This window comes from Salvelinus namaycush, chromosome 23, assembly GCF_016432855.1.
Source record: "Salvelinus namaycush isolate Seneca chromosome 23, SaNama_1.0, whole genome shotgun sequence".
Classification (NCBI taxonomy): domain Eukaryota; kingdom Metazoa; phylum Chordata; class Actinopteri; order Salmoniformes; family Salmonidae; genus Salvelinus; species Salvelinus namaycush.
This window is the reverse complement of record NC_052329.1, coordinates 14,937,136-14,963,481: the sequence shown is the minus strand read 5'-3', so window position 1 is coordinate 14,963,481 and position 26,346 is coordinate 14,937,136. Positions and strand designations below refer to the sequence as shown.

Genomic DNA, 26,346 nt, shown 5'->3' with positions numbered 1-26,346 from the left:
GATACAGGTGGTTCCATTAAAAACACTTTGGATCCACAAACAACATGACATTTGCATATAATTCAAACATCAAAGGTCATCTAGACGTCTGGACAGATATGAAAACATAAAGCACCATCTCCTTCACAGGTTGGGTAGTGAGAGAACGTACCATTCCTTTGCAGAGTAAGGTGAGGATCTGGACCAGCAGAACTCCAGCCGTCCCCTGAGGAACCAGGGGCTTGGATATCTCCCTACAGGGTCATAGGTCAAAACAAGGTCAGTAGGTCACATCTTAATATAGAGGATACTGACTGATTAAATAGTTATTATTATTAGAGGCCTAGAATGAAGCCTGGGACTGACTTGAAGAGCTGTCCCATGGGGATGCCTCCTTCGTGAAGCATAGGGGTGATGAGCTCAGCCAGGTAGAGCCAGATGTGGGGGACGTCTATGGCCATGTCCTCCGCCACCTCCAGTATCTCTTGAAGCCTGTTGACACACACACCAAATCAATCACTCATATTTATCAGATAGACTTTATCTAGAAAAGAAAAAGGTCAATATACTGTTAACTCGAAATGACACAACGACAAGGTTCCAGTTTAACAAAGTTTACTCTACTATATGAACACACTACAAGGTAGCCATTACACTCCCGGCTAGGTCCAACAACCACTAGACTTCCTGCGCATGCGCACTCTTGACTGAGTGATAGCCCCGTAATAACAGAAATATAGGGATACTTAAAACATGAACTTAACATATACTAGTGATCCACTATAACCTTTTCCACATATTCAATGTTTCACAACTCATTTGTGTATAGTGCTGTTCCACGGGCAGAAAACACAGACTCTCTTTGAGGTGACTGACCCTCTGTAGTACTGCTCTTTGGGCAGGGTCCCTGCCTTGTACAGCTGGTGCAGCAGCAGGCCCATGCGTTCTCTGGCGATGGGGCTGCGCTCCAGAGTGGACTCTAGACCGCTCCGTACAAACACAAAGAGCAGCGGGGTGCTGTTCATCTCCACTACACACTGCAGCGCCTCCTACAGCGCCGGAGGGGAAACAGGATTCAAAGGTTAGTTTTACTCCTCTAAAGTAGGGCAGTGTTTCAATAATAAAAACACATAAACAATAACCTGTTTTGTTGTACATCATTTACATGGAAAGCCATTTTCAATTACCACCATGTGGCCAACTAGCTAAGTTATGTATCATATCCGTGTGTGGTTGATATGTAGTTAAGTCTCTCCAATGATCTGCATGGGTATAAATGTGATGTACCTTCATGTCGTTGATGTGTAGGTACTCCTCTATGATAGCTGTGGACTTCTTTTCCAGCATTTCTTCACTCAAGGCAGGTTTGTTCTGGGCAGAAGGGGGAGCAGCTTCCCTCTTCACTGTGGCCCAAACAGAGAGAGAAAGTCACATACAAATGTCTCCCTGAGAAATCCTTGCCTTTTAAAACATTGCAAATTCCCCATAAAGGTTCCTGAATTGGTTAACATAGCACCAACTCTCTGCCTTTCCCCATCCCTTTAAAACTCCTGGTCACTCCTGCCAGCAGTACTGTAAGCCTGACAAAGTATGCTGTGTGTATTCTTTGTTTCGTACCATTGTCTTTGCTCCTGGCTCGGTCTCTGCTGCCCCGGTCGTCGGTCATGCTGGCTACGCGGCGTACAGGATCAGCAGGGCCGCGGTGCTCCCTCTCTCTGCTGTGCTCCTCCGTCTCCCTGCTAAAGCTCCGCTTGGTGACCGTGGGCCGGTTCCTGTCCCGGTCGTCTCGCTGGTCGTCCCGCCTGTCGAAGCGGTCGTTGCTGCCACGGTCATGACGCTCGAATCTGTCGCTGCCACGGTCCCGACTCGAGCTGTTCCTGTTTGTGTATATGGGCGGGGGGGGGGGGGGGGTTAGATACAAAGAGTCACAAGATGACCTTCATCTGAACCAATCATAAACATTCTGCCCTGTGGTAGCAGTGATGTTCCATATTCAAACCAGTGCCATTGGATAATATTCTGACCCCTTGACTTTTTCCACATTTTGTTACATTACAGCCTTATTCTAAAGTTTATTTAATTGTTATTTTTGTCAATCTACACACAATACCCCATAATGATGAAGCAAAAACAGTTTAGAAATGTTTGCTAATTTATTAAAAATAAAAAACTGAAATATCACATTTACACAAGTATTCAGAACCTTTACTCAGTACTTTGTTAAAGCACCTTTGGCAGCCTCGAGTCTACTTGGGTATGACGCTACAAGCTTGCACACCTGTATTTGGGGACTTTCTCCCATTCTTCTCTGCAGATCCTCTCAAGATCTTTCAGGTTCGTTGGGGAGCGTTGCTGCTCAGCTATCTTCAGGTCTCTCCAGAGATGTTCGATCGGGTTCAAGTCCGGGCTCTGGCTGGGCCACTCAAGGACAGTCAGAGACTTGTCCCGAAGCCACTCCTGCGCTGTCTTGGCTGTGTGCTTAGGGTCGTTGTCCTGTTGGAAGGTGAACCTTCGTCCCAGTCTGAGGTCCTGAGCGCTCTGGAGCAGGTTTTCATCAAGAATCTCTGTACTTTGCTCTGTTCATCTTTCCCTCGATCCTGACTAGTCTCCCAGTCCCTGCCACTGAAAAACATCCCCACAGCATGATGCTGCCACCACCATGCTTCACCGTAGGGATGGTGCCAGGTTTCCTCCAGACGTGATGCTTGGCATTCAGGCCAAAGAGTTCAATCTTGGTTTCATCAGACAAGAAAATGTTGTTTCTCATGGTCTGGGAGTCTTTAGTTGCCTTTTGGCAAACTCCAAGCGGGCTGTCATGTGCCTTTTACAGATGAGTGGCTTCCGCCTAGCCACTACCATAAAGGCCTGATTGGTGAAGTGCTGCAGAGATGGTTGTCCTTCTGGAAGGTTATCATAGAAAAGAGTCTGAATACTTATGTAAAAATGGTATTTCTGCTTTTATTTTTAATACATTTGCAAAAAAAATCTAAAAACCTGTTTTCGCTTAGTCATTATGGGGTATTCTGTGTAGATTGCTGAGGATGATATATGTTTTATCAATTTTAGAATATGGCTGTAACAAAATGTGGAAAAAGTCAAGGGGTCTGAAGTCTTTCGGAAGGCACTATATGTAAAGGACAGATGTAGTCTGTTGTAACGTCCCAGTGCTGCTGACCTCTGAGGAACTCTTCTGTCCGAGTCATGTGAGGGCCCTGAGGAGGAGGGCTGCTGTGGCTGCAATGCTGAGAACCTGTTGAGGGTGCTGGTGGCTGGGCGGCCTCCTGACTCTGGGGCTATGAACACACACAAAACACAAACACAGAATTTTTGAAGAGCCTAAGAGTAGATATTTCGCAATGGTGGTTGTACTGGTAAGAGGACTTACTGGCTTCACCAGCGGGTTTTGCTCCGGTGGTGCCTCCACTGCTGCCCTTGCCCCAGCTGCCCCACATGCCCTTACCCCCGAGCTGGGGCGCCAGCAGCTGGTTGTTGAAGTCCAAAGCCCCGGGCTGCAGAGAGAAGGAGATGTTAGAAACATTACTGTTGAGGAAAGAAGACTAGCAGGATTGTTGGGGGCAAAACATCTTGAGATCTGAAAAAGGTCTGAAGTTTCGAGTTATATAAGTGAGAAGTTTGGAGGAGTCAGGAATAGTATGGTCATAACTCTAAATGGAGGTTTAAAAGTTGAGTGGTGTGTGCCAGACTACAGAGGGAGTGGGTTTGGGGTTTCAGTTGGGAATGGTAGGGCTGATAGAACTTTACAATGAGGTTGAAGGTTAAGGAGGTGGATGCTAGACTGCAAGTGGAGGGGGTTGGAGTGTTTCAGTCCAAACTGAGTATGGGTCCACGGTGCGTGGCTGAGAATCCACAGTATAATGTATCACTGACCTTAGTGATCTTGCTGAGTCGGCTGGTGTCGATGGGTCTGCTCTTGGTGGAGATGGGAACTGTGTTCCAGCCCTCATCCTGGGGCTGACTCCTTTGGCCCGTCTGGGGGTGTTGGCCCCCGCGGCTCCCCTGATCTCTTCCTCCACCACCACCACGTCCTCCACCTCCTCCTCGGGTGTTCTGGTTGAGGAGTTGCTGCTGCACCTTGAGAACCTCCCTGTGCTCCTCCAGCTCAGCATCCTTATGGATCTGGTCTATGGTCTTGGGGCCCTGCTCTCCTCTCCTGGGGACCCACGTGTTCTGGGAGGGGGGGCAGGGAGTGAGTTAGGGCTGTACCCGACTCAAAACAAATCTTGGTCGACAGAGACGTCCTGTTCTTTCGACCAATTGATTTTTCAATATATAGGCAGACACATCCTATGTGTTTGAATAAAATCAACTATATATGCACTGAGCTTGTCTGATGCTTTAAGCAAACTGTTTGATTACATAATTAAGAGACAAATGAGACAAGAAAGAGCCCGATGGTCACACTGTTACAACAAAATGACAGTGAGTGCCTGTGTGACTGGCGCACGCTGTCTCGCTCTCCTCCCTACTGTAGTGAAAAGGCACCACAGCACAGGAAGTGTTTATTGTGCTGTCCGTGCTGTCGGACTGCATGGAGATGCGTGGGGACATGGTCATGACGGGTGGCCGTATTGTGGGTGTTTCAGGAATAAGGTGTACATTAGACCTCCATTATCTAGGATATGACAATGGTAAATAAATCTCTCAATTTTTGCTAATTTTTTGTGCGGTCTTGCAGGCCTTCTCATGCAGCTGCAACTGCAAGTGCATTTGTAAATCATGACCCATCTTGAGTTGGGCTCTGGGATGGTGCAATTGTTGAGAAAGTGAGCTTATGGTTGTGTGGGGGTAAGGGCTGAGTGTGTGTGGGTGTATGTGTGTATCCCACAACTGTTGCGAAGGAAGAAGTAAAAGATGTTAGGGACAATAGAGGATGATCCACAGATATATATAATACAAATCGAGGTGAGGGCAATGGAAATGCATATGGTAATTGATCTTCTTCAATTCGGTAAATGGCACTGTATGCTCTTTTCAAAGAATGGATCCCAGTCGGTTCAGGGCTATGGGATACAGGGGGTCGAGGGTGGTCTACCGGGCATTGGGATGACAAGCCATCTCGAGATGAGGCCTTTTAGCGGGTGGAATAGTAGGGACCAATTGGAGGTTTACTTAGTAGAAATGCAAATATCATGGTACAACTATATAGACACTCAATCATTAGGTTACTTTTTAATAGTACGTTTACAAAAATATATTCTGATTAAAAGAATGAAAGGTGTGTCTCATTATGGTAAGTGGTGAAATAAGTATAGCCAGTTACAATTGTAATGGCTTAGCAGATAATAAGAAAAGACGATCAGTATTTACCTGGCTAAAAGAGAAGGATTATAATATCTATTGTTTACAGGAAACCCATTCAACAGTTTTAGATGAAGTTTTGTGGAAAAAGAACTGGGGGGGCAAAATATATTTCTCCCATGGGCAAAGAAATTCAAAAGGGGTGATGGTTTTAATTAACAATAATTTTGATCCAAATGTGCAAATTGTCCAAACAGATCCTCAAGGTAGATGGATTATTTTAAATATGTTATTGGACAATAAACAAATATGGCTTGTTAACCTATACGGTCCGAATAATGATGATCCAAGCTTCTTTGAAAATATATATAAGAATTTATCAACTCTACAAGCAACACTAGACTCTATTATTATAGTGGGAGATTTTAATACGGTCTTAAATACCTCTATAGACCGGAAAGGAATTCACACTACAAACTATCACCCTCAGGCACTTAAGGAAATCATGAATGTCATGGATATACTGGAATTAGTGGATATATGGAGACTTAAATACCCTGATTTAGTGAGATATACATGGCGGAGGCTGAATCAAGCTAGTCGTCTTGACTACTTTCTTATACCATTCTCTCTGGCACCAAAAGTTTAAAAAGTGTTGATAGGGGACAGAATGCGGTCGGATCATCACATAATTGGCATATATATTTCTCTTACAGAATTTCCACGTGGGCGAGGATATTGGAAATTTAATCAAAGTCTACTAGATGATAAATTGTTTAGAACTAGGACAGAAAATTTTATAACTGACTTTTTCAGACATAACATAGGTACAGCAGATCCCCTTATTGTATGGGACACTTTTAAGTGTGCCTTTAGAGGCCATGCAATTCAGTACTCATCTATAAAACAAAGGGAATTTAGATCAAAAGAGTCCATATTAACAAAGGAAATTGAAGGACTAACAGTACAGTTAGATAGCAATAAAAACGGTACCATAGAGGCACAGAATAAGTTAGAGGAAAAACAAAAAGAAATGGAGGAACTTATTCAAGAAAGATCCAGTGTAATATATTATAAAAATAAAGCGAACTGGATGGAATATGGGGAAAAATGCACCAAATTCTTTTTCAATCTTCAATATAGAAATGCTACCAAAAAAAATGTATTAAAACTTGTTACAAATGATGGAGTCACGCATGATTCACCAAATGATATTTTGAAAGAGGAAGTAAAGTACTTTAAGAATATGTTTTCGTTTCAGGCTCCTCCATCTCCACTAACTGAAACTAATTGTATGGATTTTTTTCCTATTAATAATGTAAAATTAACATCTGTACAGAAAGACTCATGTGAAGGCCAAATTACAGAGGAGGAACTGCTTGATGCAATTGGGGCCTTTAAGGATGGGAAAACTCCAGGGCTGGATGGCATACCAGTGGAAGTATACAAAACTTTTTTTGATATACTCAAAGGACCATTATTAGCTTGTTTTAACCACTCCTATATAAATGGTAGATTATCAGACACGCAACAAGAAGGTCTGATATCGTTATTACTGAAACAGGACCCAAGTGGTATATATAAAGATCCAGTCCAATTAAAAAATTGGAGACCTCTTACACTTCAGTGTTGTGATGCAAAAATCCTAGCAAAATGCTTGGCGCATAGAATAAAAAAAGTTTTGTCAGATATTATTCATCCTAATCAGACAGGTTTTTTACATGGACGATACATTGGAGATAATATAAGGCAAGTACTGGAAACAATAGAACACTATGAAATATCGGGGACACCAGGTCTGGTTTTCATAGCTGATTTTGAAAAGGCTTTTGATAAAGTACGACTGGAGTTTATATATAAATGCCTAGAATATTTCAATTTTGGGGAATCTCTTATAAAATGGGTTAAAATTATGTATAGTAACCCTAGGTGTAAAATAGTAAATAATGGCTACATCTCAGAAAGTTTTAAACTATCTAGAGGAGTAAAACAAGGTTGTCCACTATCGGCATATCTATTTATTATTGCCATCGAAATGTTAGCTGTTAAAATTAGATCAAACATTAATATTAATGGATTAGAAATCCGTGGCTTAAAAACTAAGGTGTCATTGTACGCTGATGATTCATGTTTTCTTTTAAAACCACAACTAGAGTCTCTCCACGGCCTCATAGAGGATCTAGATACCTTTGCTATCCTCTCTGGATTAAAACCAAATTATGATAAATGTACCATATTACGTATTGGATCACTAAAAAATACACATTTTATATTGCCATGTAGTTTACCAATTAAATGGTCTGACGGAGATGTGGACATACTCGGTATAAAAATCCCAAAAGAAAGAAATGATCTCACTCCAATAAATTTTTATAGAAAGTTCTACATGTGATGATCTTGCTACCATGGAAAGGAAAATACTTGTCTATTTGTGGAAAAATCACCCTGATTAACTCTTTAGTCATATCACAGTTTACCTATTTGCTTATGGTTTTGCCTACACCTAGTGACCTGCTTTTTAAATTATATGAACAAAAAATATTCCATTTTATTTGGAACGGCAAGCCAGATAAAATTAAAAGGGTCTATTTATATAACGAATATGAATTCGGAGGGCAGAAATTATTAAATATTAAAGCATTAGACCTCTCACTAAAGGCATCAGTCATACAAAAGTTATACTTAAATCCAAACTGGTTCTCTAGTAAATTGGTACGAATGTCTCATCCTATGTTCAAGAAGGGCCTTTTTCCCTTTATTCAGATTACACCTGCTCACTTTCGGTTGTTTGAAAAGGAAATAATCTCCAAAATATCCTTATTTTTTAAACAAGCCTTAGAAAGTTGGTTGCAATTTCAGTTTAATCCACCTGAAAGGACGGAACAAATAGTACAACAAATCTTGTGGTTAAATTCAAATATAGTAATTGATAAAAAAACTGTATTTATCGAAGAAATGTTTAAAAAAGGTATAATTTTTGTGAATGATATCATAAATAGGACTGGTGGAGTTATGTCACACATGCAGCTAACACAGACATATGGAAATGTCTGCTCTACCCAAAATTACAACCAATTAATTGCAGCATTACCACAAAAATGGAAGAGGCAAGTAGAAGGGGAAAAAAGTAAGGAACTTGTATGTCGGCCCTGTATTAAAGAACATAAATGGTTAAAGAAAAGTGTGATAAATAAAAACATATACCAATTTCATTTAAGGACCAAAAAACTGACAGCTGTGCCATATAAATTGCAAAATAGTTGGGAAGAGATTTTCGATGTACCCATTCCATGGCACATGGTTTATGAATTGATACGCAAAACAACGCCGGATTCAAAACTTCGAATTTTTCAATTTAAATTACTGTACAAAATTCTTGCAACTAATAGAATGTTATATATATGGGGTATACAATCTTCCCAGCTCTGCAGATTCTGTTGTGAGGAGGCAGAGTCATTAGATCATTTATTTTGGTATTGTCCATATGTAGCTCGTTTTTGGTCACAGGTCCAGGAATGGCTGAAGAATTGCAACATTTGCCTAGAACTAACGCTACAGATAGCAATACTGGGGGATTTGAAAAGCCATAGTCAATCAATCAATAATATAATAATTATTTTAGCAAAAATGTTTATTTTTAATTTACAATCTGTAGAAGCTATGAGAATAGGAAGGTTCATATCTTTTGTGAAGCATCACAGCACAGTTGAAAAATATATGGCAAATAAAAATCCGAAATGGATGATGTTGGAAGATAGATGGGAAGGGTTGAGTGGAACTGAAGGGTGGGACTAATAACAAGATAAACAATGTAGGGCATACGGGATCTGTGAAATTTGTATAGGTGCGGAGCTTTTGTGAAATAGCACAGTTACAAGTGGAAATAAAATTGGATGGACAACAGAAATAGAGGAAGGACTAAGAACAAACAAGAGAGAACTATTATAAAGTAGTCTGTGTCTGTAAAATAGGTATAAGATGTATAAATTGAAGGTAAAAGCAGAAGTGTTTATTAGTTTACTCCAATTGGGGGAGCGGTGGTAGGGTTGCGGGGAATAATAATAAAGGTATATTCTTTAAAAAAGTATGTATGTCTATATAGGTATGTGTATGTATATATGTATATATGTATGCATGCGTGTATGGATATATATATTTACCCAAAAAAATATGGGGGATTGGAAATGATGCAGACAATTACATTGGAAGCAACATTCTTTCCGCAATATTAAGCTGATCCACCGCCAAAAAATAAAAAATAAATAAAAAAATAAATAAAAAAAACTGTTTGATTACATAATTAAGAGACAAATGAGACAAGAAAGAGCCCGATGGTCACACTGTTACAACAAAATGACAGTGAGTGCCTGTGTGACTGGCGCACGCTGTCTCGCTCTCCTCCCTACTGTAGTGAAAAGGCACCACAGCACAGGAAGTGTTTATTGTGCTGTCCGTGCTGAAATTGCTACATTATTTCAGCCATTTAGTTTCTTACTTGTTTCTGACTCAAAAGTTCTGTTACCGAAATCCCTCATTTGTTTCGGAAAAACATTTCCTATTTGTGGAAACTACTGGAGATCTAGATAAAGGAGGGTATAGGAGCAAGCGTTGTGTGAGTATTGTGTGCCAAACAGTTGCTGTTAGATTACATTTTTTTTTACCATTTGGAAGTGTAAACACCAAATAAGTGTACTAAAGAGTCTGTTCTAACGAGAAATAAAATATATAAAGTCTTTATTACAACAGACTAAAAACAGTTGCATGCATTCGTGAATTGCGATGTATTTATTGTTTAGGCTAATTACGCATAGCTCCCTTTGTTATTTAATTTTAAAACGAAAATGCTTGATTGCATTTTAAAGCATGAATGTCGCGTATGCGGTGTGATGGCATGAACGAATTAATAATTGATTGATTGATACAGTAGCCTATATATAGAAAAATAGGCCTAAGTTAGTTACGGTTTTAAGACTAAACAGGACACGCTCTTAGGCCTACAGCTTGAAGGTAGTTACACAAGGATACTTATACAAAGCCTACTAATGATAACGACACTACTTATTATAATGATGATCATAATAACAATAAGGAGATCAAGAAAAATGAGGGTATAGGAGTGAGAGCTGCGTACATATTATGTGTGACAAACAGGTGGTGTTAGATTACAATATGATTTTTCTCCTGTTTGGAACAGTGTAAACACTAAATAAATTAGAAGTAATACCAGTCTGTTCTAACGAAAAAACAAATATAAAGCCTTCATTACACTGTTCTAACGAAAAAACAAATATAAAGCCTTCATTACAGCAGAGCAAAGCTTAAAAATGGCTTTATCCTCCATTTTGCCGTTGCATTAAGCTTGGTACTCATGGAATCAGTAGGCTATTAAACAAACACTAACAGGCAACAGAAGCAGGATCTGTCTTATTTCTGTAGATATATATGGATGATTTATAAAGCCAGGCACATTTAACAGTTAGCCTATTGATTATAGATCTAATTAAGTTAGGGTTTCCTCTCTGCTCAATTATCTTAGACAATTAGGGCTAAGGCAAGGGCTGTTTCCTCGTTTCCTCCTGCCTCCACCACAATGTTCTCAATCCCAATATGCTGGTCAACTTTGCTATTATGCACATAACAACATAGGGAAAGGCGCCAATTCTTGGACGTAGAGTATGTTTCATAACCGCGGACAGCGACCGCAGCCAATTAAATTAAACCACATGTTATAAAATAGATATTATTGAATTTTTACATATTCGATTTTATTATATATATATATATATATATATTTTTACATACTATAACCATATACAATTTTAGTATCACATGTCTCAGAGTGATGGACTGTGCCATTCCGTGGCCTCTGTAATGGATTAGTCCACTAAGACCGGAGTGAATCAGACAGGTGTCTTGCACACCCTGTAAAAAAAATGTATTGCGACTGCTCGACTAAAGAAATCTCGGTCGACCAACAGCCTATCGACCAGACAATCGACCAGTCAACTAAATGGGGTGAGCCCTAGAGTGAGAACAGTAATGTACTTTAACTGAGGATTGGAGTTAGATGGAAAAGTGTGGCGTAGTCTTAACACTCCATATCTCTTTCCAGGCAAAGGTTACTTAGTCAATAAAATAAGAGATAAATGGGTGACAACTAGGCTATAGAAAGAGCGGGAGAGATGCCTTGCCCTAACTAGATCCCGCTGTCAGCTTTTCCAGAGAATGGAAACTGAAACTAGAGTGTTTTCCCAGTAAACAGCAGGGGCCAGTGTGCTGACTGAGTGCAGCTGATCAGCTCTTGTGAAACATCCCGACTGCTGCTTTGGTAAGACACTTACTGGGGGTGGAACCATAGAGATCCTATAAGGTAATTATGTGGTGCACATGTTGGAACCTGTCTGAACACGCAGGAAACATCCTCACACACACAGTGGGGATACTGGATCCAGTGTAACACCACTGCTCTCACCATACTGCGAGTCACTGTCGAACAGACACACAAACACACTGAGGCTCTGCAGACATTTTCCCAGAAAAGTCACTGGATAATAAACTAGTTAAAGTGGAACAGTCCAGCTTTTATTTTTTCCGGAAAACTGCATTATGGGAAACCTCACACACACACACAGCTAACAGCACTGTACAAATACATGCACATCTAGACCTTAGAGGCCTAGGCTACAGATCCATACCTGTATGTTCTTAGTAACTAGTCCTTTTCAAATAAAGTAAGAAATGTGAGTTTGTGAATACCTGAAAACTTAGTGAATGGATCATAGGCATGAGGCTTGGGCTGTATACCGTATATACCAGGTTATTTGGAAATACCCACGGGACGGTTTTTCAACACTGTCAATACCACAAACTATTTATTTGACGTTATTTTAACTAATTTGAATATTTGTAGCTACTTAAGTAAATACCTGCAGTCAACTTGTGCAATTTAGGAGATAACGCAGATCTTGTTATTTCATTACGAAGCTTACCGGTAGTCTTGGGATTAACTGCAGCCCGCGCCAGGTGATCTGGTTACAGTATGGAATTCACAACTAGATATCTTAGAACTATTAAGTTAACTGTCTAAAATGTGCTAAATGCTCTGCAGTTGTGTATTTGGTTTGCTAACTTAGTACCAAGTTATCTAGCTAAGTGGTTAGCTTCTTGCAATCAAGCTCTTCTTGGTAACAGCAGAGAATCCCTTCCGTCTAATATTTGTTTTGCGTGTGCAGCAGACTGTGTAACATTTTTGAGTTACTTGTATAACTTTATGAGTGGGATGTCTGTCCTGCAAAGTTTGTCAAGAGACTGTATAAAATGTTTGCATGCGTTCGTTAGATTTTACATGTACTTGTTAGCATTGCTAACCTTTGGATTGAAAATAGTGCCCCTTGTGTTCAGCGCAGGTATTACCGAATATCCCAGTATGGCACTAGGTCGTTACAATCTGGATACTGCCCAAGCCTACTAGGCATGGATAAGTAGTTTATGTGAACATCAAGGGACACATCCATTTAGAAGGGAGGTAAACATCTAGATGGTGAATGACATGGAGAGGAGGGAGTTGGTTACAGTGGCATGGAGAAGGGATTGGCTGCAGGATAAAGGTTAAATAAAGGGTTAAGGTTAAATAAAAAAAGGATGCAGACTGACTCCAGTCTCAGCTTATGGCACAGAGGGCCCAGCTGGGGAGCCTCCCTGTATTAAAGATCTGACCGTGTCTCCCTCTTAGCCCACTTCAGAACCCTCGACACCCACACAGACTAGTGAGGGTGTCTATGGGCCAGTAAGACACCAGCACACAAAACAACACAACCCACTATTATACACTACACCTGCATGCAAATAGAGGACATGTAAAGGACGTGAGAGAGGTCAGAGGTGATTTGGGGTCATGGGTAAATTCAGAGATAATGTGGGGTTAGGGGAGAATATTCTGTCTATGGTAGTTTGACCCATAGTGTTTACTGATATGCTTGGATACATAACAACCAGAGGACAAGGGTCAGTCAGATTAGATTAGAGATGACCAAAAGGTTTAGGTGAGGGGGCTGAAGCATTCCCCAGACACTGGTGGGTGGTTGGTGTGTGTGTGACGAGGAATTACCCTCCTGAGGTCCAGTACGTCCTGCAGCATGAAGCGGATTCTGGACGATGTCTTCTTCTCCTTGATGATCTTGTCCATCTGGGCAAAGTACTGGTCCATACGTGGCTACAGAAAGAGAGACAGGCAGGTTAATGTGTATGCGTTTGTGTGTAAATCTGATTCTTAGAAATAAGGCATAAGTGTTCTAAACGATGCGTGTCTGTGTGTCTGTCAGTGACACTGGTTCAGCGTTACCTTCGCCTTTTCAAAGTCCAGGTCCTTCCCTATAGTTGACAAGAGTCTACAGAGGCACTCTAGTGACTCCTCATCGTGGTTCTTCAGCAGCTTGACGATGCAGTCGTGCATGATGGCCTCTGTCAGCATCTTCAGCTTGAACAGCTCACCAATGAACTTGATGTTGCCTAGCGACCGCCGCCGCGCCTGGTCTTTGGCCTCCTCCAGCTCTGCCTTCAGGCGATCCTTCTCCTCCTTCAGACAGGAAGTGATGTAACAGGAAGTAGGGGGAGGGAGGCATACCAGACAGATGGTCAACTAACGCCTACAGAAACAATAACCGTGTGTGTGAAGGACATTTGAATTGGTCACAGAGCACAGCTCGTACCGTGGCTGCAGCGTCCAGCTCTTTCTGCTTCTTCTCAAAGATGACATCATCGTCCTTGTCCTTCTCAAACTCCTTCTGACAGCGGTTCAGAAGCAGCTTGCGGAAATTCACAGTGACTCCCGGCTTGTCTGTGGTGGGGACTTTGAGCTGACGAGAGGAACAGAAAAACAAACATTTAGGCCACGGTTGGAGAGCTTTGCAGACGTCACATAAAGCATAAGAGGGAACGTGAGAAGAGACGTCATGAGTGTGTAGTGGCACCACTCAGACACGTGGCACAGAACAGAGACCAGCACACTAGGTGTACACACACAAACAGACACACACCCTTCAGAGTCACTCACCCCAATAAGGCAGCGGCACATGTTGGCGTAGGCCACGGAGAAGTTGGGTTCAGAGATGGCCTTCTCAAAGATCAGATCTATCACTCCCTTCAGCCTCTCCTCTGTATCGATGGTCAGCTCTGTGACCTGCTTCATCAGCTGTTGGAACATCTGAGGGGTCAGCTTGTTCAGGATACTACGGACCCTCTTGAACAGCTCCTGGGTCTTGGCCTCTTCCGAGTCGTCGCTCTCCTCCTCAGGAGCAGCTTGCCCACTGGCAGCCTTCTTGACAGCGGGCTTCCAGGCCTTCTCAGCCTTGTTGAGCTTCACGTCTTCCGTCAGAGACGAAGAGATGTTGATGATCCTCCTGGGCTCCTTACGCTGGCCCTGCTGGGAGCGACGCGGTCCTCCACCACCCATACCAGAGGGCTGGAGGAGAGGAGGGAAGGGGAAAGAAATTCAGTCAACATTGTTTTAATATAATCCCAGAGTTTCAGAATCAGAGTGTAGTCTTTGAGAAGATTGACAGATAGTTTTTCATGATAACTCACTGGTCCTCCTCTGTGGCCACCTCCACCTCCACCACCTCCTCCTCCTCCTCCCATTCCAGGCCTGCCCAGGTTGGCAAACGAGGGTGTGAAGTCGGGGCCCATGTTCATCCCTGGCAAACGGCTGGGGTCCAGCTGGCGGAGAGGGGCCTTATTCGCCTGGAGAGAAAGAATGACCGAACAAGGACAGAAGAGAAAGAATGACAGACACAAAGAAAGACAAAATAAATAACTGGTAAACAAAGTGGTCTATCTGAAGAAAAAAAATTATATTCTCGAATGGACCGTGCAGCGGTTCCTCCAGTCCAGCAGGGGACAGAGTGTTGTACTGTACCTTGTCCAGCACCACGTCACTGATCTGAGGCAGGCCCTCAGGCTTGGACATGGCGGCACTGATGAACTGGAAGCCCAGCAGGAAGTCCCTGTCATACCTCTTCTTCTCCTCTGGGTCTATAGGCCTACATAGTTCTGATGGAGAGGAACAAGGAATTATCGATGAATCACATTTATGTGAGTTTTCATCAGTATAGTGTTCAGGGTTTAGGTTGGTAGAGTTGGGGTATATAGTCTGTCATCCGAACTGAGTATTACTCCGTTTCACTTCTAAAAATCATACATTGATGTCAAATGGGACTTTATGACTCGTGCTCTGACAAAGCATTTCCAATAAAGTGAAACTTTGCATCCTCTCTTGACTGACACGCATACCTTGTGAGATAAGGTGTAGAGGATAACGTTAAGAGGATAACATTTCTAAGTATAGAAATGTTATAGGGCATCTCCGGGCCAAGGTTCAGAACCCACCCTCTTTGTACTGGTACTTCAGATCCTCGGGCTTGGGTTCGATATTCTCTGCATCCAGTTTGTCCTCCTTCTCCTCCCACGTCTCATCCACCTCTTCGACTGCAGGGGTGTCGGCTGGGCGGGGCTCCTTAGCGTCAGAGGCAGAAGTGGGTGTGGCCTGCTCTCGCTCAGGAGGGCTCTCCACTACCTGCTCCTGGAGAGGGGGTGAGAGAGAGAGAGAGGGGGAAAGAGAGAGGGAGGAGAGATGGAGGGGGAAGAGAGGGAGAGAGGGGGAGAGAAGGAGAGGGTTGAGGGAGAGAGAAGGAGAGGGTTGAGGGAGAGGGGGGAGAGAGAGGGGGAGAGAAAGAGGGGGGAGAGAAAGGGAGGGAGAGAGAGAGGGGGAGAGAGGGGGGGGGGGGAGGAGGGAGAGAGAGAGGGGGGAGAGAGAGAGAGGGGGGGGGGAGAGAGAGAGAAAGGGTATTAGTCAGTGTACATTGTTTTCATTCTGGGGTTTTTAATGGGCCAGCTGTAAACAGGCATTCTTAAAGCTTTGATATGAGATGGCGTGGGTGGTGTGTTTGATATGAGATGGCGTGGGTGGCGTGTTTGATATGAGATGGTGTGTTTGATATGAGATGGCGTGTTTGATATGAGATGGCGTGTTTGATATGAGATGGCGTGTTTGATATGAGATGGCGTGTTTGATATGAGATGGCGTGTTTGATATGAGATGGCGTGTTTGATATGAGATGGCGTGGGTGGCATGTTTGATATGAGATGGCGTGTTTGATATGAGATGGCGTGTTTGATATGAGATGGCGTGTTTGATATGAGATGGCGTGGGTGGCGTGTTTGATATGAGATGGCGTGGGTGGCGTGTTTGATATGAGATGGCGTGGGTGGCGTGTTTGATATGAGATGGCGTGTTTGATATGAGATGGCGTGGGTGGTGTGTTTGACATGAGATGGCGTGGGTGGTGTGTTTGATATGAGATGGCGTGGGTGGCGTGTTTGATATGAGATGGCGTGGGTGGCGTGTTTGATATGAGATGGCGTGGGTGGCGTGTTTGATATGAGATGGCGTGGGTGGTGTGTTTGACATGAGATGGCGTGGGTGGTGTGTTTGACATGAGATGGCGTGGGTGGCGTGTTTGACATGAGATGGCGTGGGTGGCGTGTTTGATATGAGATGGCGTGGGTGGCGTGTTTGATATGAGATGGCGTGGGTGGCGTGTTTGATATGAGATGGCGTGGGTGGTGTGTTTGATATGAGATGGCGTGGGTGGTGTGTTTGACATGAGATGGCGTGGGTGGCGTGTTTGATATGAGATGGCGTGGGTGGCGTGTTTGATATGAGATGGCGTGGGTGGTGTGTTTGACATGAGATGGCGTGGGTGGTGTGTTTGATATGAGATGGCGTGGGTGGTGTGTTTGACATGAGATGGCGTGGGTGGTGTGTTTGACATGAGATGGCGTGGGTGGCGTGTTTGATATGAGATGGCGTGGGTGGTGTGTTTGACATGAGATGGCGTGGGTGGTGTGTTTGATATGAGATGGCGTGGGTGGTGTGTTTGACATGAGATGGCGTGGGTGGTGTGTTTGACATGAGATGGCGTGGGTGGCGTGTTTGACATGAGATGGCGTGGGTGGTGTGTTTGATATGAGATGGCGTGGGTGGTGTGTTTGATATGAGATGGCGTGGGTGGCGTGTTTGATATGAGATGGCGTGGGTGGTGTGTTTGACATGAGATGGCGTGGGTGGTGTGTTTGACATGAGATGGCGTGGGTGGTGTGTTTGATATGGATTGAATGGGTAGTTCATGTGAACGGACCTCCTTAAAGGCATCCAGGAGGTCTCCAACAGCCTCCTTCTTGTTCAGATCCTTCATCTTCCTCTTTTTCTTTGGCACAGAAACAGCAGCTACAAGCAGAACACCACCAACACAGTCAGACTAAACCTCTATGGATTGACACTCAATCCCAAGTCCAACCCTAGCACCCAAACTCCACCTAGACTATCAGAAATCAAGGTGGAGCGGTTACCACATTGCCACCTATCCAACTTTTTATTTGTATGGCTTTCTGTTGGAGCTGTGATCACTCCAAGTAGCCACTGTTCTGGGTCCTCAGCATAGACATAACCCGGTAACTCTCTGCCCCTCACGACACAGGCTCGACACACACAGTCGGACTGCAACGCCTCAAGGGGCAGATCCTGTTTAATCTTCACCAAGTGCCAAGCGGTAGGGTTAGGAATTAAAATAGAGAAAGACAACGTGGTTGAATGAGACAGATGGATCCAGATAGAGAAAAAGACAGACAGAAGGAGACTGTTTCAAAGAAGTAGAGAGAGAAAAAGCAAGTCAGACTGATACTGACCTTGCATAGAACTCTCCCCGGCTGGGGTGGTGCTCTGTGGTGGTGGAGAGTCCATCTCGTCTTCCACACGGGGAGCAGTTACAACTGTAGTAGTAGCAGTCTCAGCTAGGACAGGCGTCGCCTGGGCAATGGGGGTGGGCGTCGCCTGGGCAACAGGGGCGGGCGTCGCCTGGGCAACAGGGGCGGGCGTTGCCTGGGCAACGGGGGCGGGCGTCGCCTTGGCAACGGGGGCGGGCGTCACCTTGACAACGGGGGCGGGCATTGCTGTGACTGCAACAGGCGTCGGTTTAGGCATGGGTGCCTCGCTCTGTAACTGGGCCACCTCAGGCTCAGCGATGGGGCTGACGTCACACTCTGACAACTCCGCACACATCTTCTCAGGGTCCTGGGGGCTGGGGAGCGGCAGGCCATTGGGCAGCCTGAGCTCCTCTGGCTGGGCGATGGGAGACTCCGGGGGGGGTTCTGCTGCCTGGGGGGTGGGCATGTTGATGGACAGGGCTGCTGGCTCCTCCTCCTTGGCTGGGGTTGGCTGGGTGGCAGAGATACCATTAGTGCTGCTGCTAGGGGTGGTCACTGGAGCAAGGGAAGGCTCAGGTTTGGATGATGTAGTCCCCTTCTGCCTAGCCTCTGCCACCTCTTTAATCTCCTCTTTCTCCTTCACTTCCTCCCGCTCCTTCTTGGCAGCTGAGGGATGCTCCTCAGCTGCAGGAGTGGGGCGGGGTTCAGGCAGGGGTGCAGGGTAAGCGGGCACTTCAGGGGCAGATGGGGCTGGAACAGCGGCTGGGACTGGAGCGTCCATCATGTCTGCAATGGGACAAGTTGAGGGTTGGGGGGTAGTAGGGACAGTAGTGTGGAGGGTGGTAGTTACCGACGGGGGTGAGGGTAGGTCCTGGGATAAGGAAGGGGATTTACTGTTTGTGTCTGGGAGTTTGACCTCTGTTGGGGCAGGGGAAGTCTTGACCAGTTCAGGGGTTTTAGACGGGGCTGGGGGGCCCGTTATGAGAGTGGCTGCAGGTTTCCCTCGGTCATCTGAGGAGGAAAGGAGATGCCACGAGGAAAAACAACTGGTTAAATTCACCTTAGAAAGGTAATGGTTAACAGACTCAAATGGACCATATTACCATACTAATGTTCAAATTGACCCTCATGTCTGTTGATCTTTTTATAATTACCCACTTATTATCAATTCAACATTAAATGGTAAAAATACACAGGTCCTTTCCAAAGGAGCATTTTGTCTATGTGATTCAGTCAAATTCACAAAAAATGACTTCTATGTACTGAAGGTGAACCAATGAGCGACGGCCAGCTACGTCCTTCAAGATGACCTGACCCCTCGGCCAACTCACCTGGTCTGACCACGACAGGTGTCACGTTCTCCCAGTCTGCCTGGGCAATGGCTGGGCCCTCTGATCCAGATATAGACGACTAAGGGACCGAATACAACACACAGACATTAGGTAACTGGAGTGGACACAACCATATGACAGCCTTATGAAAACCTTGTGACAGGTTAGATACAATGCCCAATATGAAAACAAAATGTCTGCACATCCAATAACCGGAGGGTATGGTAGCTAAAAGTGTGTAATGGGATGATGGTTGGTGACGAGGGTATGGTAGCTCACCTCTGAAGAGTCGTCGCTCACCTGTGGGGGTGTGGGGGTGGTGCCACTGCGGGTGCCCCCTGACATAATCTCCTCAGTGATGTCTTTACCACCCTGGTTAGGGTCTCGTATTATGATCTATAGAGAGGACACAAGACAACAGTGAGGGATACAAGAAGAAACATTTAGAGAATGCAGGAGAGACTTTGAGAAAAACGTGTTACTCGCTCTCGTTTCATTCCCTTTCTAAAGGAGGGAGAGCAAAAAAGAGAGAACGAACGAGAGTAAAGGCGAGAGGGAGGGTGAGGAGAAAGCTGAAGAGAATAGCTGTCACAACTTAACTGCTTCCTATGATGCTAGGCCCTGTTTCCAACTCTGCCAAGTCTTCTGTGTTGTACTGTAGGGCTGTGGCCTAGCAGCGTCTTCTCAATCAGCAGAGCTACATTTCTCACACTCACACAAGAAACACCAGCCCCACAAAGCTATGCAGCCTGACAAACACAGATTTGTAGACAGATTGCTGCCTTGTTTAAGCTAATTCTTCCCCAACAAAATATGACTACGGACATACTCAACTTTAGTCAAATAAATTCCAGTGCAAGCCAGACATTATTTTTTCTCTCTCCATATGAACTCAAACTATACCTAGAAAATCAGCCAGATTTGCTGTTATTGAAACTGAAAAACGGATTACTCATTTACAAGGTGTGCCCTTACACAGAGCCACATGTTTTCTATCACAAACTCTCCTCGCTCTCTTTCTGTCTGTCACACACTCTAAGAGTTGTCAGCAACAGGCATGAGCCAGCACATTCCCCCGCTGGTAGAGTCGTTTACCTGACGCGGACAGGCTCCAGAACCCTTAGCAGGCCTCTCTCATCCTGGGGCCGGAGTTGAGCTGTCGGCCTGCAGGCCTCTCCCAGCTAGTAGGCTGCTTTTGCAACCGTGGTTGGGATAGCGCACGTAGCCTACTCCCTCAACAACTCGCAGAGCCAGCAGGGCAGAGCCTCGTTCCCAGCTCTCACACACACACACACTTAGAGGGAGAGACAAAAGACAAAAAGAGAGCGAGCGAGAGAGAAGCCAGAGTGACTGGCCTTGTGGAGCTGCAGCACTGGAATGCAAGCGCCCCCGCCCACTGAGCACCGTACAGACAGTCAAAGGGGGCCAAATAGAGGGGGAAAGAGGGAGGAGCAACTCCAGAAAAAAAAGGAGGAGAAAAAAACCGATTCAAAACTTTAACAAATGAGCTCCGGCTAGTGTAACCCCCCCCCCTTATCTCCCTCTCAGCTGCTCTTCTGTCATTCTGTACTCACGCACTACAAAACATTTCAGCCTCTTCCTGGGGGAGAGGGGGGGTATGCCACAGAAGCAGCAGCAGAGAGGGAGCGAGAGAGAAGGGGAGGAGATAGGTCAGCCATTGTGCTTCTGGCTCAGAGGGGGAGGAGCCCGGCAGCCACGTGGAGCTGAGCTATGTGCTGACATGTCCTTAAACCCCCCTGGTCTACCCAGAGACCAGAGAGAGAGAGATTCATAAAGATCAGTGGAGAAAAAACAGGCCAATGCACTGCTTGAAGGCAGTGGGGAAAAAAGGAAAACATTTAGAAAATTACCTCACAGCTACGACTAAACAGTCTGCTTAGCTTTGCTGAAAAACAACAGCTTTACACTTCATACTCTTTTGCCAGCATGCTGGCAGACATTATTGAAATCATAGAGAAAGACAATGTGACGCTCAGACACAGACTGTCTGAATCACAACTGACTCGCTGTCTGCTGCTGCAGCACTTCCTCCCCTGCCACCCCGGTCTACCATCCCCCTATTAATAAATTACATTTTATATTTCACCTTTATTTAACCAGGTAGGGCAGTTGAGAACAAGTTCTCATTTACAACTGCGACCTGGCCAAGATAAAGCAAAGCAGTGCGACAAAAACACAGTTACAAACAAACGTACAGTCAATAACACAATAGAAAAATCTATGTACAGTGTGTGCAAATGTAGAAGATTAGGGACGTAAGGCAATAAATAGCCCATTGAGGCGAAATAATTACAATTTACATTAACACTGGAGTGATAGATATGCAGATGATGATGTGCAAGTAGAGATACTGGGGTGCAAAAGAGCAAGAGGGTAAGTAATAATATTGGGATGAGGTAGTTGGGTGTGCTATTTACAGATTGGCTGAGTATAGGTACAGTGGTCGTTAAGCTGCTCTGACAGCTGATGCTTAAAGTTATAGAGGGAGAGATAAGATTCCAGCTTCAGTGATTTTTGCAATTCGCTCCAGTCATTGGTAGCAGAGAACTGGAAGGAAAGGCGGCCAAAGAGGTGCTGGCTTTGGGGATGACCAGTGAAATATACCTGCTGGAGTGCATGCTACGGGTGGGTGTTGCTATGGTGACCAGTGTGCTGAGATAAGGCGGGGCTTTACCTAGCAAAGACTTATAGATGACCCGGAGCCAGTGGGTTTGGCGACAAATATGTAGTGAGGGCCAGCCAACGAGAGCATACAGGTCGCAGTGGTGGGTAGTATATGGGGCTTTGGTTACAAAACGGATGGCACTGTGATAGACTGCATCCAGTTTGCTGAGTAGAGTGTCGGAGGCTATTTTGTAAATGACGTCGCCGAGGTCAAGGATCGGTAGGAAAGTCAGTTTTAGTAGGGTATGTTTGGCAGCATGAGTGAAGGAGGCTTTGTTTGCGAAATAGGAAGCCGATTCTAGATTTAATTTAGGATTTTACAGTTTACAGTCTAACCAGACACCTAGGTATTTGTAGTTGTCCACATATTCTAAGTCAGAACCATCCAGAGTAGTGATGCTAGTCGGGCGGGAGGGTGCGGGCAGCAATCGGTTCAAGAGCATGTACTTAGTTTTACTAGCATTTAAAAGCAGTTGGAGGCCACGGAAGGAGTGTTGTATGGCGTTGAAGCTCATTTGGAGGTTTGTTAGCACAGTGTCCAAAGAAGGGCCAGATGTTCCAAATACACCAAGACAGTCGTAAAGAGGGCACGACAAAGCCTATTCCCCCTCAGGAAACTAAAAAGATTTGGCATGGGTCCTGAGATCCTGAAAAGGTTCTACAGCTGCAAGAACGAGAGCATCCTGACTGGTTGCATCACTGCCTGGTACAGCAATTGCTCGGCCTCCGACCGCAAGGCACTACAGAGGGTAGAGTAGTCAGTCATAGACTGTTCACTCTACTACCGCATGGCAAACGGTACCGGAGTGCCTAGTCTAGGACAAAAAGGCTTATCAACAGTTTTTACCCCCTAGCCATAAGACTCCTGAACCAGGTAATCAAATTGTTACCCGGACTATTTGCATTGTGTGCCCTCCCCCCCCCAACCTCTCTTTTACGCTGCTACTACTTTCTGTTTATCATATAAGCATAGTCACTTTAACTATACATTCATGTACATATGTACATACTACCTCAATTGGCCCGACCAACCAGTGCTCCCGCACATTGGCTAACCGGGCTATCTGCATTGTGTCCCGCCACCCGCCAACCCCTCTTTACTCGACTTCTACTCTCTGTTCATCATATATGCAGTCACTTTAACCATATTTACATGTACATACTACCTCAATCAGCCTGACTAACTGGTGTCTGTATGTAGCCCTGCTACTTTTATAGCCTCGCTACTGTTTTTCACTGTCTTTTTACTGTTGTTTTTAGTTATTTACATACCTATTGTTCACCTAATACCTTTTTTGCACTATTGGTAAGTAAGCATTTCACTGTAAGGTCTACCTACACCTGTTGTATTCGGCGCATGTGACAAATAAACTTTGATTTGATGTCTACAGAATGGTGTCGTCTGTGTAGAGGTGGATCAGAGAATCACCGGCAGCAAGAGCGACATCATTGATGTATACAGAGAAAAGAGTCTGCCCGAGAATTGAACCCTGTGCCACCCCCATAGAGACTGCCAGAGGTCCGGACAACAGGCCCTCCGATTTGACACACTGACCTCTGTCAGAAAAGTAGTTGGTGAACCAGGCGAGGCAATCATTTGAGAAGCCAAGGCAATTGAGTCTGCGGATAAAAATGCGGTGATTGACAGAGTCGAAATCCTTGGCCAGGTCGATGAAGACGGCTGCACAGTACTGTCTTTTATCGATGGCGGTTATGATATCGTTTAGGACCTTGAGCGTGGCTGAAGTGCACCCATGACCAGCTCAGAAACCAGATTGCATAGTGGAGAAGGTACGACGGGATTCGAAATGGTCGGTGATCTGTTAGCTTGGCTTTTGAAGATTTTAGAAAGCCAGGGCAGGATATAGGTCTATACCAGTTTGGGTCTAGAGTGTCTCCCCCTTTGAAGATGGGGATGACCGCGGCAGCTTTCCAATCTTTGGGGATCTCAGACGATACGAAGAGAGGTTGAATAGGCTAGTAATAGGGGCTGAAAGAATTTTGGCGGATAATTTTAGAAAGAGAGGTTCCAGATTGTCTAGTCTAGCTGATTTGTAGGGATCCAGATTTTGCAGCTCTTTCAGAACATCAGCTGTCTGGATTTGTGTGAAGGAGAAGCGGGGGGGTCTTGGGCAAGTTGCTGCAGGGGGTGCTGAGATGTTGGCCGGGGTAGGGGTAGCCAGGTGGAAAGCATGGCGAGCCGTAGAAAAATGCTTATTGAAACTATCAATTATCATAAATTTATCGGTGGTGACAGTGTTTCCTATCCTCAGTGCAGTGGGCAGCTGGGAGGAGGTGCTCTTATTCTCCATGGACTTCAGTGTCCCAAAATTTTGGGGAATTAGTGCTACAGGATGCTAATTTCTATTTTAAAAAGCTAGCCTTAGCTTTCCTAACTGAGTATATTGGTTCCCGACATCCCTGAAAAGTTACATATTGCGGGGGCTATTCGATGCTAATGCAGAACGCCACAGGATGTTTTTGTGCTGGTTAAGGACAGTCAAGTCTGGGGTGAAACCAAGGGATATATCTGTTCTGAGTTCTACATTTTTGAACGGGGCATGCTTATTTAAGATGTTGAGGAAAGCACTTTTGAAGAGCAACCAGGCATCCTCTACTGACGGGATGAGGTCAATATCCTTCCAGGATACCCGGGCCAGATCGATTAGAAAGGCCTGCTCACTGAAGTGATTTAGGGAGCGTTTGACAGTGATGGGGGTGGTCGTTTGACTGCGGACCCATTACGCACGCAGGCAATGAGGCAGTGATCGCTGAGATACTGGTTGAAGACAGCAGAGGTGTATTTAGAGGGCAAGTTGGTCAGGATGATATCTAAGAGGGCGCCCATGGTTACGGATTTAGGGTTGTACCTGGTAGGTTCCTTGATAATTTGTGTGAGATTGAGGGAATCTATCTTAGATTGTAGGATGGTCAGGGTGTTAAGAATGTCCTAGTTTATGTCACCTAACAGTACGAACTCTGAAGATAGATGGGGGGCGATCAATTCACATATGGTGTCCAGGGCACAGCTGGGGGCTGAAGGGGGTCTATAACAAGCAGCAACAGTGAGAGACTTGTTTCTAGAAAAGAGGATTTTTAAAAGTAGAAGCCCGTATTGTTTGGGCACAGACCTGGATAGTATGACAGATAGTGGGACTGGAAGCTCAGGGGGCCTCTCTTGAAGAACCTTCAGCAGCGTGCAGCGTGGGATGAGGCCGCTTGGCTGGCCAAAGTCCACCCCAGCTACAACAGCATGCTCCCACTGCCAGTGATAAAGCAGCCAGGCCCATCGTACCATACAGAGCACAGGTACACTGGAGACTCAATATACACTGAGTGACAGAGTGACCAGGTGAAAGCTATGATCCCTTATTGATGTCACTTGTTAAATCCACTTCAATCAGTGTAGGTGAAGGGGAGGAGACAGGTTAAAGAAGGATTTTTAAGCCTTGAGACTATCGAGACATGGATTGTTTGTGTGTGCCATTCGGATAAAAGATTTAAGTGCCTTGGAACGGGATATGGTTGTAGGTGCCAGGCACAACGGTTTGTGTGTGTCAAGAACTGCAATGCTGCTGGAGTTTTTCCACACAACAGTTTCCTGTGTGTATCAAGAATGGTCCACCACCCAAAGGACATGCATCCAACTTGACAACTGTGGGAAGCATTGGAGTCAACAATGGGCCAGCATCCCTGTGAAATGCTTTTGACACCTTGTAGTCCATGCCCCGACAAATTGTAGGCTGTTGGGGGTAAAATTGGGTGCAACTCAATAATAGGAAGGTGTTCCTAATGTTTTGTACACTCAGTGTATGCCTGCTGCACAGAGACAAGAGAAAATTGCTGAAAACATGTTGGCTCACTATTTAAAAATAAGGGCAAGCTATATGATGAAAAATACCGGAGTTTTGGCAGATACAGCCGACTAGCGCTAGCTGACGCTACCTAGCAAATTTGTAAAAAATATATATGTTATACAAATTGATACTTTGAGTCAAAGTATTGATATAATATTAGTCCAAAATAATATTGTGATATGTAACTATCATTTCCCCCCTCCCCATCACTAATAGACATACCTGATGAATCCAGACCAGCAGAGGCCACCAGCAGAGGCACACTAGTACTACAGCCCTAAAGAACATGCTTCAGTCACACAGCAGTTTAGTAGTATAGTTCATCACGTAAAAAGTTATCCATTTCAAATCAATGACTGACCCAAACGTAAATCATGAGGAGTAGACCCATCTAGAATCCTCCCTAGACAGAATGCAACACTACCCCACAGCACAGTGTTTATCACACAAGTCCTCTCGTTACCATGGCAACGTGT

The 26,346-nt window shown here is 44.8% G+C and overlaps 1 protein-coding gene and 1 non-coding gene across 10 annotated transcripts in view; both read right to left on the bottom strand.

The window, feature by feature from the left end:
* The window catches only part of LOC120018104 (eukaryotic translation initiation factor 4 gamma 1-like), a 92,666-nt gene that overhangs the window by 14,475 nt on the left and 51,845 nt on the right, over nt 1-26,346 (bottom strand). For 6 of the 9 annotated variants that reach the window (XM_038961091.1, XM_038961092.1, XM_038961090.1 and 3 more), the window contains 19 exons: nt 19,608-19,724; nt 19,329-19,407; nt 17,980-19,008; nt 17,433-17,521; nt 15,622-15,814; nt 15,152-15,285; nt 14,821-14,976; nt 14,291-14,698; nt 13,947-14,093; nt 13,580-13,813; nt 13,346-13,450; nt 3,868-4,167; nt 3,365-3,488; nt 3,155-3,272; nt 1,597-1,856; nt 1,267-1,382; nt 856-1,028; nt 346-471; nt 152-233 (listed from right to left, as the gene is read on the bottom strand). In XM_038961091.1, the coding sequence (XP_038817019.1) occupies nt 152-233; nt 346-471; nt 856-1,028; nt 1,267-1,382; nt 1,597-1,856; nt 3,155-3,272; nt 3,365-3,488; nt 3,868-4,167; nt 13,346-13,450; nt 13,580-13,813; nt 13,947-14,093; nt 14,291-14,698; nt 14,821-14,976; nt 15,152-15,285; nt 15,622-15,814; nt 17,433-17,521; nt 17,980-19,008; nt 19,329-19,407; nt 19,608-19,724 (3,990 nt within the window). Of the gene's footprint in view, nt 1-151; nt 234-345; nt 472-855; nt 1,029-1,266; nt 1,383-1,596; nt 1,857-3,154; nt 3,273-3,364; nt 3,489-3,867; nt 4,168-13,345; nt 13,451-13,579; nt 13,814-13,946; nt 14,094-14,290; nt 14,699-14,820; nt 14,977-15,151; nt 15,286-15,621; nt 15,815-17,432; nt 17,522-17,979; nt 19,009-19,328; nt 19,408-19,607; nt 19,725-20,423; nt 20,701-26,346 lie in introns of those variants that run through there. The other 3 variants (XM_038961098.1, XM_038961099.1, XM_038961094.1) reach the window with 3 other exon arrangements.
* Nucleotides 17,682-17,813, bottom strand: LOC120018990. Its single transcript, XR_005472287.1, has one exon. It is a non-coding gene; the product is annotated as a small nucleolar RNA SNORA17 (small nucleolar RNA).